At 39.7% G+C, this 18653-nt stretch overlaps 1 protein-coding gene across 8 annotated transcripts in view; it reads left to right on the top strand.

Annotated features, from left to right (window-relative positions):
- The window catches only part of MTRF1 (mitochondrial translation release factor 1), a 47038-nt gene extending 28872 nt beyond the window's left edge, over nucleotides 1-18166 (top strand). For all 8 annotated transcript variants that reach the window (XM_063697282.1, XM_063697283.1, XM_063697284.1 and 5 more), the window contains 4 exons: nucleotides 802-919; nucleotides 8225-8361; nucleotides 11446-11544; nucleotides 17911-18166. In XM_063697282.1, coding sequence (XP_063553352.1) covers nucleotides 802-919; nucleotides 8225-8361; nucleotides 11446-11544; nucleotides 17911-18024 — 468 coding nt within the window. In that variant the 3' untranslated portion in view covers nucleotides 18025-18166. The remainder of the gene's footprint in view (nucleotides 1-801; nucleotides 920-8224; nucleotides 8362-11445; nucleotides 11545-17910) is intronic.
- Nucleotides 18167-18653: the final 487 nt, after the last annotated feature.

The raw sequence follows: 18653 nt of genomic DNA, 5'->3' as shown, positions 1-18653 counted from the left end.
AGTGTTACCTTGTCCTACTTCAGCTGGCAATGGGCAAATGTGAAGCAACTCATATTTTTCACTGCCCTATGCATGTCTGCAAATGACTGTGGAAGTGCCTGGGGTGTTGATTTGTGGATACAAATAAATTTTAGTGAGTAGGCAAATTTGCAAATAGACATTCTGACAATAATGAGAATCAACAATATATAGTATATATGTGTGTATTTTATATATTTTGGGGGTTTTCTTACATGTAACTTTGGGATGATGAATGATGAGACTTTTGAAAGATTGAAAACTCAGTGATCTCATAACATCCTAAATCAGTGCTTAAAAATGGAATCCCAGGGCCAGGTGTGGTGGCTCATGTCTGTAATCTCAGCATTCAGGAAGTCCAAGGTGGGAGGATCGCTAGAGGCCAGGAGTTCAAGACCAGCCTGGGCAAAATAGCAAGACCCCATCTGTACAAGAAATTTTTAAAATTAACATGGCATGGTAGTGCGCACCAGTAGTCCTAGCTACGCAGGAGGCTGAGGCAGGATGATCACTTAAGCCCAGGAGTTTGAGGTTACAGTGAGCTATGATTGTGCCACTATACTCCAGCCTAGGCAACAGAGGGAGACCCTGTCTCAAACAAACAAAAAATAGCATCCCATTGGAATGGGGAGTTTATTGCTCTTTCTTTGGTATAAGTTACTTCTCTTAGTCTAAAGGCTATAATTTATCTTAAAACAATACAGTTTATTTGAAAAATCTTGGAATCGATTTTATATTAAAGTATTCACGGAGTGTAGAATTATGCCATGCCTTCTGTTCTAGGTGGATGTGAAATTGGATCCCAAGGATTTGCGAATAGATACATTTCGAGCCAAAGGACCAGGAGGGCAGCATGTTAATAAAACTGATAGTGCCGTCAGACTTGTCCACATCCCCACAGGTAAGCAAGCCCCTTGGCTTTGTACTTTTAACCCTTTTTCCATCTTACTCAGCATTTGCAAGGAAATAGTCCTATGTGAGTGTCTGGTTCCTTGCACAGCTCTTTAAAAATGTCGCTGGGGTTGTGGATCAGGATGGCTATTGTGTTCATATTTCCCTTCTGTTTGGAAAGATTCCTTTCTGAAAAGATGCAGACGGTGAGCAGACCTATTCAGGGAAGCTTCCCAGGTATGCTGGATGGGAGTGAGCAAACAGAGGTGCCCCAGCCTAAATACAGATGAAACACAGAAGCAGCCTTGCACAGGCCACCACCGTGGATATTCTGTCACCTTGTAGCATGACAGCTAACTCCATTAGGCTTTGCAGCACTAATGCTTTTATTTTGAATATTGGTAATTTTGGTATACTCTGAGGTAGTTTTGCTGTCCGTAATGTGATTTTAAATATTCCTACCGTTTTTCAAATTAAAATTTTATTTAACTCCTTAATTTTTTTAAATTAATTTTTACATTTCATGTATATGGTTTTAAAAGTCTAATGGCAAAGTCCTATAACAAAAAAACCAACAGCTCTCTGGACTTGTTCCCACCCTCTTCCTACTTCCTCTACTCTCAGTTCCCATTTCCTAAAGACAACCACTTTAAATTCTTTTAACTCACTTCTCTAGCTGCAAAAAACAAACAAATGAACCTCTTTTAGCTATTTCTTCTGGTAATTACCTCAGTATTTCTAAATAATAGGCAAATACTGCTCTTCTGACCAACTATAAAGATTATATATTTACGTCTTAATGTGGTAGATGAGAATTTTGCCCTTCTTATATACCTTTTCTTCTTCCAAATATTTATCTTTTGGCAAAATTAATTTTCACTGTGTTCATATAATGAACAGATAGTGTTTGACGCTGAGCCCATTAGTATACAGTCCTGTGATTTCATTTCCTAGAGTTAATAATTACCTCATTGATTTTTCATTTGCCTACTTTTCTTTGACTCTGAGTCTGCTTACATCTTCCAAAAGTTGTGTAAAATGAAGTCACTCCAGTGCTCTCTGGAGACTCCATGACAGAGCACTCCATCATCTTGCTTCAGTGTGGACCAGCTGCTCCCCAGGACATTGCACAGGGGTTGTCCTGGTCATCAGCAGTTGGGGAGTTCCTTTCATCTCTGTTCTGTGTTGGATCCTCCCGTTTCTTGTGTTCTATATCATCTTTTCTCTTTGTTACTCTGTCATTTTAACAAAGCTCATCTTTAAGTGGCTTCCTGAGAAAAGATTTGTGACATGTAAATATTTCAAGGCTTTGTAGATCTGAAAATAGCTTTATTCTAACTTCACACTTCATCGATCATTTCATGGAAATAATTTCCCCTTAGAACATTGAAAGTCTTTTTCATTCCTTGTATTTGTTGCTTTCAGTTTAGAGACTCATGCCTTTCAGCTCTGAAATACTTTCTTCAATACTTTCTTGCATAACATTTTATTTATTCTTCCTGGGATTTCTATTAGTTAGATGTTAGACCTCTTGAATTTGTTTTTTCCTCATATTGTCTGTCACTTTGTTTTTTAGTTCTTTTTCCTACCCTTTTTTCTGATTGTAAAAAAATTATTTTTTTAACTTTTGAGAGCTCTTCCTTGTTCTCAGAATTGTTTTCTCATAGCATCCTTTTCTTATTTTGTTGATACTTCTTTTTTTATTACTGAAGGATATTAATTTTAGTTTCCCTGAAGTTCTCTTCTGCTTTCTGCAGTGTCTCTGTTTCTTCTGAGTTTATTTTTGTTTCATTCTTGCTTTACTTTTCTTTTTTTTCTTTTTGAGACAAGGCCTTGGCCTGTTGCCCAGGCTGGAGTACAGTGGTGTGATCACAGCTCACTGCAGCTGTGACTTTCCCAGGCTCAGGTGACCCTCCCACCTCAGCACCACTCCCCCGCCCCAGCTTCCTGGTAGCTGGAACTACAGGCGCTTGCCACCGTGCCTGGCTAATTTTTGCTTTTTTTTTTTTTTTTTTTTTTGGTAGACACCAGGTTTCTCCACATTGCCCAAGCTGGTCTCCAACTCCTCGGCTCAAGTGATCTGCCTGCCTCAGCATCCCAAAGTGTTGGGATAACAGACATGAACCACTACACTCAGCCCATTCTTACTTTCATGTTGGAAATTTCTAGGAATTCTTGGCTGTCTGTACATATTTAAGAGCCAGGTTCTGAAGCTCTGAGTGCACGTATCCACATACCCATTAGTGAGTTCCACTGTAGAGCAGTTAGAGGATTAATCAGCTTTTTTATTAGGGACCCCCAGATGTCTATATCTGTAGACCTTTTCTCTTGTGAGTTTGTTTTCTCCTGAGAAGGATCTTCCAGGATACAGCTGAGAGTAAGGTCAAGGTCTCACCGTTCAATAGCAGTCGTTTACTTAATCCTCTTGTCTTCCCGCCCATACTCCACACTTGCCCTCCCTTATAACTAGTCCCAGGTCTGGAATTTTCCTGATTTAATTATCCAGAAATATACCTCCTGCCTTCTGCAGATTGAGGAAGGAGACTTGAGGATCTATTTGTTATTATAGGCTTTCTGTATTTAGCCCTAGCTCCTCAAGCCTGACTTCTGAAATACCTGGTGTCTCTATTTCTGAGCCTTTCTGGCACTTAGCAGGGCAAAGTGGCCAGTTTCTGGTCAGCATCTCCCTCTACAGGGAATTAAGTCTCACCTTCCTTCCAGCTGCTAAGTCATTTACCATTCTTCCATCCACTTTCTGTCTTTAATAGATCATGTTTGGGGATTATATATATCACCTAGTTTTATTTCAGATGGAGTTTGTGTTTCTGTTCTTTGTTCTTGTTGTAGTGTGATTTTAAAAAAGGGGGGTGGGGGCCAGGTGCAGTGGCTCACGCCTGTAATCCCAGCACTTTGGGAGGCTGAGGCAGGCAGATCACCTGAGGGTCAGGAGTTTGAGACTAGCCTGGCCAAAATGGTGAAACCCTGTCTCTACTAAAAATACAAAAAAATTAGCTGGGCGTAGTAGTGTATGCCTGTAGTCCCAGCTACTGGGGAGGCTGAGGCAGGAGAATCAGTTGAACCCAGGAAGCAGAGGTTGCAGTGAGCCGAGATCATGCCATTGCACTTCAGCCTGGGCAACAAGAGCAAAACTCAGTCTCAAAAAATAAAAAAGGAAACCATCTTGAAGTCAGACATGATTATGATTGCTTGTATTGTTTGTTGTATGAAAAGTTAAAACAACCTAAATATCCAACAATAGGATAATTTCATACTTTCTCTTAAGTTTCCTTTATTGATTTTTATTCCATAGGAAACTGTTAAAAAAAAAAGGCCCGGTGCAGTGGCTCACGCCTGTAATCCCAGCACTTTGGGAGCCCAAGTCAGACAGATCACCTGAGGTTGGGAGTTCAAGACCAGCCTGACCAACATGGAGAAACCCCATTTCTACTAAAAATACAAAATTAGCTGGGTCTGGTGGCGCATGCCTGTAATCCCAGCTCCTCAGGAGGCTGAGGCAGGAGAATCGCTTGAACCTGGGAGGCAGAGGTTGCAGTGAACTGAGATCACGCCATTGCACTCCAGCCTGGGCAACAAGAGTGAAACTCCGTCTCAAAAAAAAAAAAGAAAAGAATATATGCATGAGCAAAAGAACATAAAACATCCGTAATAATAACCCAGTAACCATTGTTGGCATATATCTTTGGTATACATCCTTTCAAATTCTTTTCTGTACATATAAAAATATGCCATTTTTTCCCCAAAAATGAAGTTATACTTTTTTTTTTTTCTTAGATGGAGTCTAGCTCTGTCACTCAGGCTGGCATGCAGTGGCCAGTGAACCTTGGTTCACTGCAACCTCTGCCTCCAGTGTTCAAGCTATTCTCCTGCATCAGCCTCCCAGGTAGCTGGGACTATGGGTGTGCACCACCACACCTGGCTAATTTTTGTGTTTTTAGTAGAGACGTAGTTTCACCATGTTGGCCAGGCTGGTCTTGAACTCCTGACCTAGAGTGATCTGCCCACCTCAGCCTCCCAAAGTGCTGGGATTACAGGCACGAACCACCATGCCCGTCCTGAGGTTATACTTTTTGTAACTTGCCATAATTTATTTCAACAATCCATAAATTGTTGGATATTAATGTGTTTCACCTAAACCCTGTATTGTTGGATATCATTCTATATTATACATAGTCCAGAACAGTAATAATTAGCTTAAGATGAATTAAAAATTAAAATGGGTAAAAAATTGGGTAAAAGGTGATCAAAACTCTGACAAACCAGAATACTTTAAAACTTAAAGTTGTAAAACCACCCTATGTAGCCATAAATTGCTGACTTTACAAAAAGTGACTTACAGAGAGTAGAACTGTGGTTATTAGAGACTAGGAAGGGTAAGGGGGAGGGGAGGATAGAGAGAGGTTGGGTAAAGGATACAGAATTACAGCTGGATAGGAGGAATTAGTCCTGGTGTTCTGTAGCACTATAGCATGAATATGGTTAATATAGATTTATTTATTGCATATTTTCAGAAAGCTAGAAGAGAAGATTTTGAATGTTCACAACACAAATAAATGATAAATAAATTTTGAGGTGATGGATGTGCTAATTACCCTGATTTGGTCATTCCACATTGTATCGAAATACCACTCTATATCCCATAAATATGTACAATTATTACATGTCAACTAACAATAAAAGGAAAAGAAAGTGACTTATCATTGTGCTACCAGACTTACCTTGGGCCAATTATTTTTTAGCCACTTAGATCTGAGTCTTTGGTTTCAAAGAGGCCTGAAGGCCTACCCTCAAACCTTCCCTTTAGGCAAGCAAGGCATGTCAAGACCTAACCCTTATGAAGCCATGCAGTTATGACCAAGTGATTTCTTCAGCCTACTTCTTCCATATTTTGAGGATTGCCATGGTTTCAGCATCTGCTTCAAGGAAAACTCAGCCTTTCTTCCATTTCTCCCATTCTTTCTTCCATACTAAGACCTTAGACTAGGAACCGTCCCTGCTAGAATTCAAAGTGAGAACTATATAGCTCATTCTTCTATTTTCTCCATGTCATGGAAGAATCGTATTTTTTTTCTAACCACTGCTTCTAGATAATTTCATTTTCCACCATTGGAAGAGTTATTCATAGGGGTATGGTTAAATGTTTATACAGGGGAATATTACCTTTCTTGGGAAAATTTATCCCAAGATAAGGATGAAGACAAATGAATATTTTGTGCATTAAAGTGGGCTTTTTAGTTTATTACCAGTTGGTGAGTAAAAGATGGCCTCTGTAATTCTTTGTTTTTCTTTCTTTCTTTTGAGACTGGGTCTTGCTCTGTTGTCCAGGCTAGAGTGCAGTGGCATGATCATAGCTCACTGACTGTAACCTCGAACTCTTGGCTCAAGCCATCCTCCTACCTCAGCCCCCTGAGTAGCTGGGACTATAGGTGCAGCTACCACGCTGGCTAGTTTTTGTATTTTTAGTAGAGACGAAATCTTGCTGTGTTGCCCAGGCTGGTCTCAGAACTTCTGGCCTCAAATAATCCACCCGCTTTTGCCTCCCAAAGTGCTGGGATTGCCGGTGTGAGCCATCGTGCCCAGCCCCCTTCTATTATTCAATACACCTTCCCTCCCTCTACATCTTCTATTCTTAAGGGAGTACTCATTATTAAATACTCCTCTATAGAAAGTACTTTATAATAAAATACATAATAAAGTGATTCCCTTAGGAATTACTGAGATGGAAAGTAATAGTTTTGATCTAAAAGTTCTAACCTGAGTGAGTAGATAGGAATAATACAGGTGCTTAGGCAAAAATCAGTACAGATCAGCTGACAAGAAGAGGAATGTGGAGGAGAGCTCATGAAAGCCTGGCCGTCTTAAAATGGAAATGTTCATATTCTTTTGGGTAGTACAAAAAGGATACGAGAGTCAAGGAAACTCCAGACAAATACCTGGAAGATGGGGGCCAGCCAGTGCCCCCAGTCCAACCAGATGGCTGCAGTAAAGCAGTCAGGAAGTGATTAAACTAGTAGAGGTGAAACCTCAGTGCCCTACTAAAAGTATTAGCAGGTAGTGACTGTAGCTTATTTAGACAGGGAGAAAACATAGTTCAGAGAATAGAACTTTATAGAAATTCTTTACATCTCCAGCAAAATATTTACCGCTGTATCGGTGCAGATAGGCTAAGCTAATGGGGCTTTTGGTTTTTAGTTTCTGTGATTCAGAAAGAAAATCCCTTTCTCCTCTAATGTACTGAGGAGCAGGATTAGACACGGACCTCAGAGTGGTAGCTGCAAAGTTAAGAACAACACAGCCTCAAGAATTGATCGTTTCAGAGCTGGATTTGGGCCAGGAACTGGACTACACAGTGGGCCAAACCCACCCAAATGCAGAAGCTGGCCAGCCAAAACTTGTGTGTGGTTAGATGTATTGATTAGCTGGACCCCAGCTAACTTAGACTATGCAGAACAACTTAGAAATTTAGAACTCAGAAAACTCAGAAACATTCACTATAAATTCTTCTTTTTAAAGACTCTGAGTAGCGGCTTTTCATTGGCTTTTTTCTATAAAGTTTTGTTGTTGTTGTTGTTGTTGTTGTTTTTGTTTTTGTTTTTAACGGAGTCTCGCTCTGTCGCCAGGCATAATCTCGGCTCACTGCAACCTCCGCCTCCCAGGTTCAAGCGATTCTCCTGCCTCAGCCTCCCAAGTAGCTGGGACTACAGGCACATGCCACCACGCCTGGCTAATTTTTTGTATTTTTAGAGATGGGGTTTCACTGTGTTATCCAGTATGGTCTCGATCTCCTGACTTTGTGATCCACCCACCTCGCCTTCCCAAAATCCTCGGATTACAGGTGTGAGCCACTGTGCCCAGCCATTATAAAGGTATTTTTAAAACCTCAGCTCTGTGTATATTTGTGACTGAAAGGGGAAAAGGCAAGTTCTTCTTGAGTTGGACAGAGAATGGAGCAGCGCAGTATAGGGAGTAGCAGTAGTTTGCTGTTTGTTGAGCTGCAGAAATGCCCGGATGAGCTAGGAGGAAGAGGCCAAGCTGGGGGACTGAAAGGACAGGTAATCATCTGTGGATGCTGCTGCTTTCTGGGTGCTCATATGGAATTCTCATTTACATATCAGAATCTAAAGAGCCAACTACAGCTATAATCATAACCCAGCTAGTTTCTGAAGTGTGCTAAACCTAAAATGTTTGTATCTTTTGTGATCTTTTCCTGATTAACCTGTCTCATTTAACTGTTCCTTGGTTCTATCTTAATTTGGTGGAAGCTATAGTTTACCTTCTGATCCCTGTTATTTTTCAGGGCTAGTAGTAGAATGCCAACAAGAAAGATCACAGATAAAAAATAAAGAAATAGCCTTTCGTGTGTTGAGAGCTAGACTCTACCAGCAGATTATTGAGAAAGACAAGCGTCAGCAACAAAGTGCTAGAAAACTGCAGGTAAGATTTACTTGGTATAATAATTTAGTGACTGTTTAAAGAAAAGTCATTTTCTGTAGAGAATGCAGTGTCTGTTCTTGCTTAAATGGGAATGTTTTAGAGCATAGAGAAATGTGCTCCTTTGTAAATAAGCAGTAACTCAGTACAAATGAACTGATGGGTTATGGCTAAACTTGGGCATACCAGTTTGCAAGTTAGTAAATGAAAGATGTATAAACTAAAAATTATTTCCTAGTTGTTTCCCTCTTGTGTTTATATCATTACTGTCTTAAGAAGAAAATGGTTTAAAAGACAAATAATTCTTTGAGAATTAAGAACGTTTTTGATTTCTAAAAATTAAAACCTATGCTTGTACTATAACTCCATGTGAGATCAAATACAAATGGCACTGCAAAAAACTGGGAACAGTGAATCCTACTGATGGAGACTAGGGACAAGGGGTAGAAAGGAAATTTATTTTTCATTATGTACCATTTGATACTTTTTGAATTTTGTACAATATATATGGTATAGTGTTACTTTTTCAAACAGATAAATAGATGAATTCTAAGCAAAATGAATAAATATCATTATTTTAAGTAACCCTAATATATAATTTAAATTCTTTTTTTTTTTTTTTTTTTTTTAATGACGGAGTCTCGCTCTGTCACCAGGCTGGAGTGCAGTGGCGTAATCTTGGCTCACTGCAGCCTCTACCTCCCTGGTTCAAGCGATTCTCCTGCCTCAGCCTCCTGAGTAGCTGGGATTACAGGCACATGCCACTACACCTGGCTATGCTACAGTAATTTAAATTTGGAAGATTTTGTGGCCTTTTAGGATAATGAATTGTCTAAACCTAAGCATTAGTTATACTTTTCATCTAGATGTGTCCTAGCTTTTTCACACTTTCACGTTTCTAGCTTTCTTTACATACACGCTAACTTGCAGGTAATAAAAGTGACAGGATAAATAATATTAACACTATTAGTGGTAATCCCAGATTGTAGCGCATCATCAGTGTATACACTTGCAGATAGGAATGCTCATTTACAAACCATAACTTATTTTTGTTTTTAACAAGCAAACAATATACCCTGGGTATACACCATCACTTCTTGGCAAATAAGTGATAACCACAGACACTATGAACTCTGCCACATTTGAATTTTAAAAAGACATTTGGATTTACTTGCCATTTAACATTTTGGCACCAGCCGTTGCACAAAGTTTTTTTTGTTTTGTTTTGTTTTTGAGACAGATTCTCTCTGTCACCCAGGCTAGAGTGCAGTGGCACGATCTTGGCTCACTGCAACCTCTGCCTCCCGGGTTCAAGCGATTCTTGTGCCTCAGCTTCCTGAGTGGCTGGGATTACAGACATGCACCACCATGCCTGGCTCATTTTTGTATTTTTTACAGAGATGGGTTTTTGTCATGTTGGCCAGGCTGGTGTCGAACTCCTGGCCTCATGTGATCTGCCCACCTGAGCCTCCTAAAGTGCTGGGATTACAGGTGTGAGCCACTGCACCCAGCCCACAAAGTAATTTTTAAAATAGGTATTCAAGATTGGCTTTATGCAAATTGTTCATGTGTCTTTTTCAGTAGTCTGATTGATGAGCCAAAAAAGACGTCACTGCCTCTTGAATAACTTATCCACCTACCTGAAATGTTTTAACAGGGATTTCTAAGGCTTAGAAGTTTTTTCTTCAACCAAGATATACACTTGGCTTTTATACAGAAGGCATTCTGCCACATTCCCAATCCTGGTTCCACTGATCACCTAACAAGCTTTCGTAGATGCCCAGGCTCCACCCCAGAGATTCTGATGTAACTGATCTGGAGTGAGGTCCTGGCCATTAATATGGTGCTTTGGGACAGTGGTTTCCAAACTTGGCTGATTGTCAGAAGAGATGATCTGGGATGTTCTCAAAATACATAATTCTGATCCATTATATCTGAGGTTGGGCTTAGGAATCCATAATTTCAAAAAATTCTTCTAATGGTCAGGAGTTTAGTTTCATATCGCATGCCTTAGGGTTTAAGACAGTAAGTTATAGAAATATCTTATTTTAAAAAGTGACAGCAATTGGGACAGGGTTCTGTGTATATCGGGTGTTGGGGAGGTGGAGGAGATGAGCAGACTAAGAAGAATGCAAATAACTGTAGCATGAGACAAACTGTGGTGTGCCATGAAGAACATTCCAAGTACAATGGATTTCAGGGAAGAAGAGAATGTATTTCAATTGCTGGGGCCGGAAAGGCAGAAATGGTAGGAGAGTATTAGAGAAGGGCATCCCTTGAGATGATGTTTTATAGCAGAGATAACCGACACACACATAATAATGACATAGTATTATTAGTGGCATTATGGAGATTAATGTAATTTTCAGAAATAACATTGGGAAGATTGGCCACGTTACAAAGTACCTTGAATGCTGAGTTGGGTTGTGTCTGCTCAGTAGACAAGAAGGAACCAAAGAAAATTTATCAGAAAACTGTACTGTAGGAAGAGTAAGCAGGGCAGCACAATGTGAGCAAAAAAATGGGAGATTAATCAGGAGATTTTTGCAGAATTGTAGGTGAAAGTAATGAGTCCATGAGTGAGAGTAGAAATGGAAAGGGCAGGATATAATAAGAGACCCATGAAACCAATTGGAAATGGGCAGTTGGAGAATGGGATGAATTGAAGATGGTCTCTCCCCCCGTGTGCATCTTTGTCAAAGCCTGGCATAGTAAACTCAGACCCACAAAATGTTTGATAAATTGCAGAATGTCAGAATTTTCTACTTGGATAAAAGAGAATACATGGTACTGTCATTTATAGAAACCAGGAGGAGGAACTGATTGGAGTGGAAAGATGATTAATTTGATTTTAAGGATTTGGAGTTTGAAATATCAAAGAAACATTCCTTCTTATTCTATAACTGAGCTCTACAAACCTGTAGTATTAAACATTAAGTTCTGCCCATTCTTTTTCTTTGTCATTTTGTATATATGACTTTTAGAAAGTATCTAAATTGTTGAAATGGTCATTTGCCAAGTGCTTTTTCCATTGTAATGAAGACATTTATAAAGGTAAAATACAAATTGCTTTTTGTTATGGCACAGGTGGGAACAAGAGCCCAGTCAGAGCGAATTCGGACATATAATTTCACCCAGGATAGAGTCAGTGACCACAGGATAGCATATGAAGTTCGTGATATTAAGGTAATACTACTGAGTATGCTTTGCCTACCTTTGATTTCAGAAGAAAATACAGTCAAATTCTAGAACCTATATGTAGATGTTACCAAGTATATCTAAAATATTACCAAGTAATTTAAATCATTAAGCCACCCTAAAATTTACAAACACTTTTATTAGTTTGCTGGTTAAAAAAATAATGATCTTTATGCCATTTTGAAACAATGGTCTTTTCTTTTTTTTTTTTTTTTTTTGAGACGGAGTCTTGCTTTGTCGCCCAGGCTGGAGTGCAGTGGCGCGATCTCGGCTCACTGCAAGCTCCACCTCCCGGGTTCACGCCATTCTCCTGCCTCAGCCTCCCGAGTAGCTGGGACTACAGGCGCCCACTATCACACCCGGCTAATTTTTTGTATTTTTAGTAGAGATGGGGTTTCACCGTGTTAGCCGGGATGGTCTCGATCTCCTGACCTCGTGATCCGCCCGCCTCGGCCTCCCAAAGTGCTGGGATTACAGGCGTGAGCCACCGCGCCCGGCCAACAATGGTCTTTTCTAAATTCCAAATTCTTCGTTATGCAATCACAATGCATGAACGTATATTCAGTCTGCTTATATACATGGGTATTGGTTTTCTATTGCCAGGTAACAAATTACCACAAATATAGCAACTTAAAGCAGTACCCATGATTAAAGTATTATCTCATGATTTCTGTAGGTCAGAAATCTAGGAACAACTGAGCTTAGTTATCTTCTCAGGATCTCACAAGGCTGAAATCAAGGCATGGCCAGGCTCCATACTCTTCTGGAGCTTGGGGTCCTCTTCCAAGTTTATGTGGTTGCCAGCAGAATGCCATTGCCTTCGATTGTAGGACTGAAGCCCCCATTCCCTTGCTGACAGTCAGCTGGAGGCTGCTTTTCAGCGTGTAAATACTGTTGGAAGTTGTTTCCCAGTGGCTACCTCCAGAGACTCTCTCCCACTTTGAATCTCTTCTTGCAGGAATGACTCGGGCCTTTTTAAGGGCTCACCTGTTTAGGTCAAGCTCACCTGGATAATGTTCCTTTTGATTAACTCAAAGTCAACTGCTTAGTCACCTAGGCACTAGAATGATACTCCATCATTTTCACAGGTCCTGTCTGCACTGAGAGGGAGTTATTCACAGTGTGTACACCAGGGGGCATCTTAGAATTCTCCCTACCACAATGTGTCTTCATTAGATTGAGGTGTTACAGTTAGGCTGTTGGAGAAAAGACTCGGTCAAGATTGTTCGAACATTAACCTATCTAAATCGCATCCAGCAAAGACCACTGACATAAATATATAAATATATTAATGATGAAGCACAGAAAAATGTCTTTTTTGTTGCCACTGAAGGAGAAAGTGAACTGGTCCCATAAAGGACTATGTGGAAAAGGCAGCAGACAGAAAGCTTTGATGTTTTTCCTTGGTGCCATGTGATACCTAAGGCTTCTTTCACTTGACTCTGTCCCATTCTATTATCAAAATTAAAGTCCTAGTTTTACAAGGGAAATATACCTTGTAAAAAAGTCCTAGTTTTACAAGGTTAATATGTTTGTCAATTTCTGTATGTCTTATGCCACATCCTCTGTCTCCTCAGCAGGATAAGGCTATCTTGCATAGGAACATAGTAGCCATGTTGAAAAGGAGGAAAATATTTGCTAATTTCCCTTTCCTCCGGAAACACACAGTATTAACCAAACGTGTTTGGCCATATTGTTCTAATTACACTATGTTCTTTCAGTTGTTTTTCTGGTAGTGGTGACAATTTTTTTGGAGACAGCCACATTCTTATGACCAGTAATATCTTTTAGATGGGACCATAGGTGCATAGTATAGTATTCGGTTGTGAAACAAAGGGAAGGTAACTAACTGGCTTCTGTAGTTATAAAATATCTGACTTTGGCCTAAATAATGATATATCACTAACCAAACTAGCATGCCAGACTCAGAAGTAATAAGGAAAATAACATTGGTAAGCTCTAATAATCACTAACTAGTCTACTGGAAGAAGACATTCCATAGTAGTGAAAGGAACAAAGTTTGAAAACAGCATGAAAAAAGGTAGCTGTAGTAAAACATTAAAATCTGTGTGAAGGACAGTAAAGAGACTAGTAAGAGTGAATAATTGGCTGGGCATGGTGGCTCACGCCTGTAATCCCAGCACTTTGGGAGGCCGAGGTGGACAGATCATGAGGTCAGGAGATCGAGACCATCCTGGCTAACATGGTGAAACCCCATCTGTACTAAAAATACAAAAAAAAAATTAGCCGGGCATGGTGGTGGGCACCTGTAGTCCCAGCTACTGGGGAGGTTGAGGCAGGAGAATGGCATGAACCTGGGAGGCGGAACTTGTAGTGAGCCGAGATCGCACCACTGCACTCCAGCCTGGGTGACAGAGCAAGACTCTGTCTCAGAAAAAAAAAAAAAAAAAAAAAAAAAAAAAACAAAAAAACCAAGAGTGAATAACTTAGGAACCAAATCATAGATGAAGCTGGAAAAGTGATAAGGATCTTAAGCCCAGGGCAACAGCTGTTGGACAAATGGAAGGGGTAGATAGGAAAGAATGTGAGCGTTTTTAGAACTTTTTGCCTAGCTTTCCTCCCTTATTCTAGAACTTGCCCTTTGTACCACATCCACAGTTTCTGACAGAGCTGCTGCATTCTTACATGATCATGATCCTGACCCAGGACAAAAGTGGATTTGTTTGGAGTGGACACCCAAATAAGTCCTAGCCAGTGAGTTTCTTCCCAGGAGTTTAAAATCAGAGATGGAGAGGATTATTCTCTCTCTTGGTGGCTGAAACTGCAATATATAAAGCATGTAAGAGGTTAGAAGCCACATTTTCAGCCACCAAGAGAAAGCATCTTCAGTGAGAAGAGAATGAAATTGATACACGGAGAAAAGCAAAAATGAGAAATAGACAGAAAGAACCCTGATGATATGAGTCCCTACATTTATTTATTCCCAAGGCTCAGTCTCATTCCACGGGTGGTAGTCGTGACCCTGCACATTCCACATTCCTGTCCTTGGGTTCTGTGAGATCACCTGGTATTCTCATTATGACTTCTTCTGTTAGGTAACTTTCTTACTTTTATTTATCGAGCTAATAAGCACAGAGTACCATATAATGTATTGTTTCACATTTTTGTTCTGTTTCTCAATGTCCTTGTGCAGATTTCTTCACATCAGCCTTATCTCCTGCTCTATATTCCAGTTACATTGGAAATTTCCCCTGGCCTTAGAGATTTAAATGTACTTTGTTTTCCTGGTTTTTTTTTTTTGGTTTTTTTTTTTTTTTTGAGACAGATTCTCACTCTGTTGCCCAGACTGGAATGCAGTGGTAGAATCTCTGCAGCCTCTGCTTCCTGGGTTCAAGCGATTCTCCTGCCTCAGCATCCTGAGTAGCTGGGATTACAGGTGTGTACCACCATACCTGGCTAATTTTTCTGTGTTTTTAGTAGAGAAGGAGTTTCACCATGTTGGCCAGGCTAGTCTCGAACTCCTGGCCTCAAGTGATCCACCCACCTTGGCCTCCCAAAGTGCTGGGTTTACAGCCTGAGCCACCGCGCCCAGCAGTTTTCCTGTCCTAATACTCATTCTTTTTTTTTTTGAGATAGAGTTTTGCTCTTGTTGCCCAGGCTGGAGTGCAATGGCGTGATCTCAGCTCACTACAACCTCCACCTGCTGGGTTCAAGCAATTCTCCTGCCTCAGCCTCCCAAATAGCTGGGATTACAGGCATGCACCACCATGCCCAGCTAATTTTGTATTTTTAGTAGAAACGGGGTTTCTCCATGTTGGTCAGGCTGTTCTCGAATTCCCGACCTCGGGTGATCCGCCTGCCTTGACCTCCCAAAGTGCTGAGATTAGAGGCGTGAGCCACCACACCCAGCCTCTAATACTCCTTCTTTTGATGGAAATGCCCAGCTCATTTCTATTCGGGAAAATACTATTCTCTTTGTAAAACCAAATTCAAAACTTTCTGGCTTCCTGAATCTTTCCCTGATGCCACCTTTCTTCAAAATTCATGGCTCCTTACAATCCTTCCTTTCTTCTCCTTCATTTTTTAATGTATTATATTGTTTTGTGATGCTTATGTATTTGTCTAGCTGTTCTACTTAGACTGTTAGCCTCTGAAAGTTAGGAACTATGACTCATTCATCTTTGACCTTTGTATCTCCTGCACTCTGGTTAATCCAGTTGAATCTAATGTGTTTGACTCCCAGTAGAGGGATAATCCTTTTTACATCAATTCCAAAGATGATTACCTTGGCAATACTATAATAATTTGAGTACCAGGTACATTTTTTTTTTTTTTTTTGAGACAGAGTCTTGCTCTGTTGCGCAGGCTGGAGTGCAGCGGCGCGATCTCGGCTCACTGCAACCTCCGCCTCCCGGGTTCAAGCAATTCTCCAGCCTCAGCCTCCTGAGTAGCTGGGACTACAGGCACACACCACCACGCCTGGCTAATTTTTGTATTTTTAGTAGAGACGGGGTTTCACCATGTTGGCCAGGCTGGTCTCAATCTCCTGACCTCAGGTGATCTGCCCGCGTCGGCCTTGCTAAGTGCTGGGATTACAGGCATGAGCCACTGCTCCTGGCCTAGTCACACTGATTTTAAAAGCAATTTCATATTTTGCTCAAAGTGATATAAACCTTAATTTTAAAGTTATATCATAGTGTTTTTGCTTTCTGTTTAATTTCAGAGTTTGAGGTTTTACTATATGCTGGTACTTTGGGGAATACAGAAATAGTAAGATATATCCTTTACCTTAATTTGAGAGATATGTGTGTACACTTCCTAAAGTCCAACTTTAAGACCATTCAAGAAAGACTTAACTATAAGATTAGTTCATAACTATATCAAAACTAAATGTTTTGTGTTCCAGATGCCAACATTAAAGTATTTTCATTAAGCCAGTGTCTAAATTTCAAGCATTTCTAAAATGGCAATGTACAAATTCATTAATCCCAACAACTTTACTACACAGAATTTCTGTTATACAGGAAAAGTTCTTGAAGTCATTAATTTAGTCATTTTTCAGAGAACTGTAGACAAGACTTCAGGGAAGTCAACTGAAAACAGTTTTCACCCAGTGGAGTTATTTAGTGGTAAACATGAAAATTTTTTTTCTCAACTTTTTATTTCAAACTTTTTCAAGTTTACATAATGTTTAAAGATTGGGTCAGCTGGGCACAGTGGCTCACACCTATAATCCCAGCACTTTGAGAGGCAGAGGTGGGAGGATCGCTTGAGCTCAGGAGACCATCCTGGGCAGCATGGCAAAATCCTATCTCTACAAAAAATACAAAAAAAAAAAAAAAAAAATTAGCTGGGTGTGTAGCATGTGCCTGTAGTCCCAGCTACTCGGGAAGCTAAGGTGGGAGGATTGCTTGAGCCCAGGAGGCAGAGGTTGCAGTGAGCCGAGATCACACCACTACACTCCAGCCTGGGCAACAGAGCAAGAGCCAGTCTCAAAAAAAAGAGATTAGTCAATCAGCACAATATAGACTATACCTAGATTCAACAGTTGTTAATATTTTACTGCATTTTCCTTCTCTTTCCCCCACCATTTCGTCTGTCTCTCTATAAACCTGTGTTGCTCTTGAACCATTTGAAAGCAAATTGCAGACCTCAAAGACACTTCAGCCCTAAATAACAAAAATATTTTTCAGTTACACAGGACTTCTAGATCATCATGTTTTCGGTTTAAAAATAAAAAACTATCATAAACCACTTACAGATGAAATAATCTAAACTTTGAGGATTAGCAGAAGGGTGAGCTTGAATGGTCGGGGGAGGCTTCCTCTCAGCCAGATCCAGAGGAGTTGGCAAGGAGCAGTATGTGCATTAACGCACAAAATGCTTGTGGAACAAAATGCTTGTGGAATTGAGACCTTTCAGTCTTTTTCCTTTGGGAAATAACATAATGTGAGTGAAAAGGGTAGAATTTTCAGGACAAGAATAAAAGCATTTTTTTTTAGGGTACAATAAGAGAAAATTCAGCAAACCCGTTCTCCTAAAGATGGTTTGAGAGCCTAGAATGGTGTTGTCATAAAAGCCAATCAGTGGAATTTTAAAGGGAGGGAGGTGGTCAATTTCAAAAGTCCATCTAGATCTCTTTGTTTTGTTGTCTCTGGAGTTGTTAGGAAAATCCAAATCTCAGAAGATTTATTTTAAAATAAAATGCTAACTGAATTTTTCTACAGAGTGGGGATCTTCCCAAGTTAGCGATTGTGTTCATTGTATTACAGAACATTAGTAATCCTTTATTGTTATTAAATAATGACTGCAAAGAAATTAAACAAATAAACACTAAAGTCTTTGCTTATATTTCTAATCATTAGGTTTCATAATAGCTCTCTCTTTTACCAGGAATTTTTATGTGGTGGGAAGGGCCTGGATCAGCTAATTCAGAGACTGCTTCAATCAGCAGATGAAGAAGCCATTGCTGAACTTTTGGATGAACACCTTAAATCAGCAAAATAAATACTAACTTATTATTATTTATGATTATATAAATGAAATGGACCTATATCAAGAGGCAGACTGAAGCTTGGAAATCATTATGAATATTTGTAAATTACAGCTTTAAGAACACTTTACACATAAATATATGTTTTGTAATTAATCAGAGTCACATTTCCTGACCTAAGGATTTATTTTAGGTTTCCTGTAAAGTACAATCCAACTCATCAAGTAGAAAATAAGCATGCATCATTGAAAAGAGAAAGTATTGAGAATTGATTGTGTCATTTAGGACAAGTCACTTGTTCTCTTTATATGCCTTTTTTCCCCAGCCATCTATGAATTAATTTAAATGTATTTTTAATCTACCACTTCAGGAAAATATGGTAAAATTTAGTAAAATATGAGTTTTAGACTTACTTATAAACCTTTTATTTAAAGACAAAGTACCTTGGCCTATAGTGGATGCTTATGCCTGTAATCCCAGTGCTTTGAAGGGCCAAAGGGGGAAGATCTCTTGAGGTAAGAATTTGAGACCAGCCTGGGCAAAATAGACCCCATGTCTACAAAAAAACTCAAAACATAAAGAAAAACCATAATACTGTTAATCATGTTAAAGTTAAGATTTAGACTGCAACTTTTAAATAAAA

This window comes from Gorilla gorilla, chromosome 14 (assembly GCF_029281585.2).
Source record: "Gorilla gorilla gorilla isolate KB3781 chromosome 14, NHGRI_mGorGor1-v2.1_pri, whole genome shotgun sequence".
NCBI lineage: Eukaryota > Metazoa > Chordata > Mammalia > Primates > Hominidae > Gorilla > Gorilla gorilla.
The sequence above is the reverse complement of the archived record's forward strand: the minus strand, read 5'-3'. Positions and strand labels throughout refer to the sequence as shown.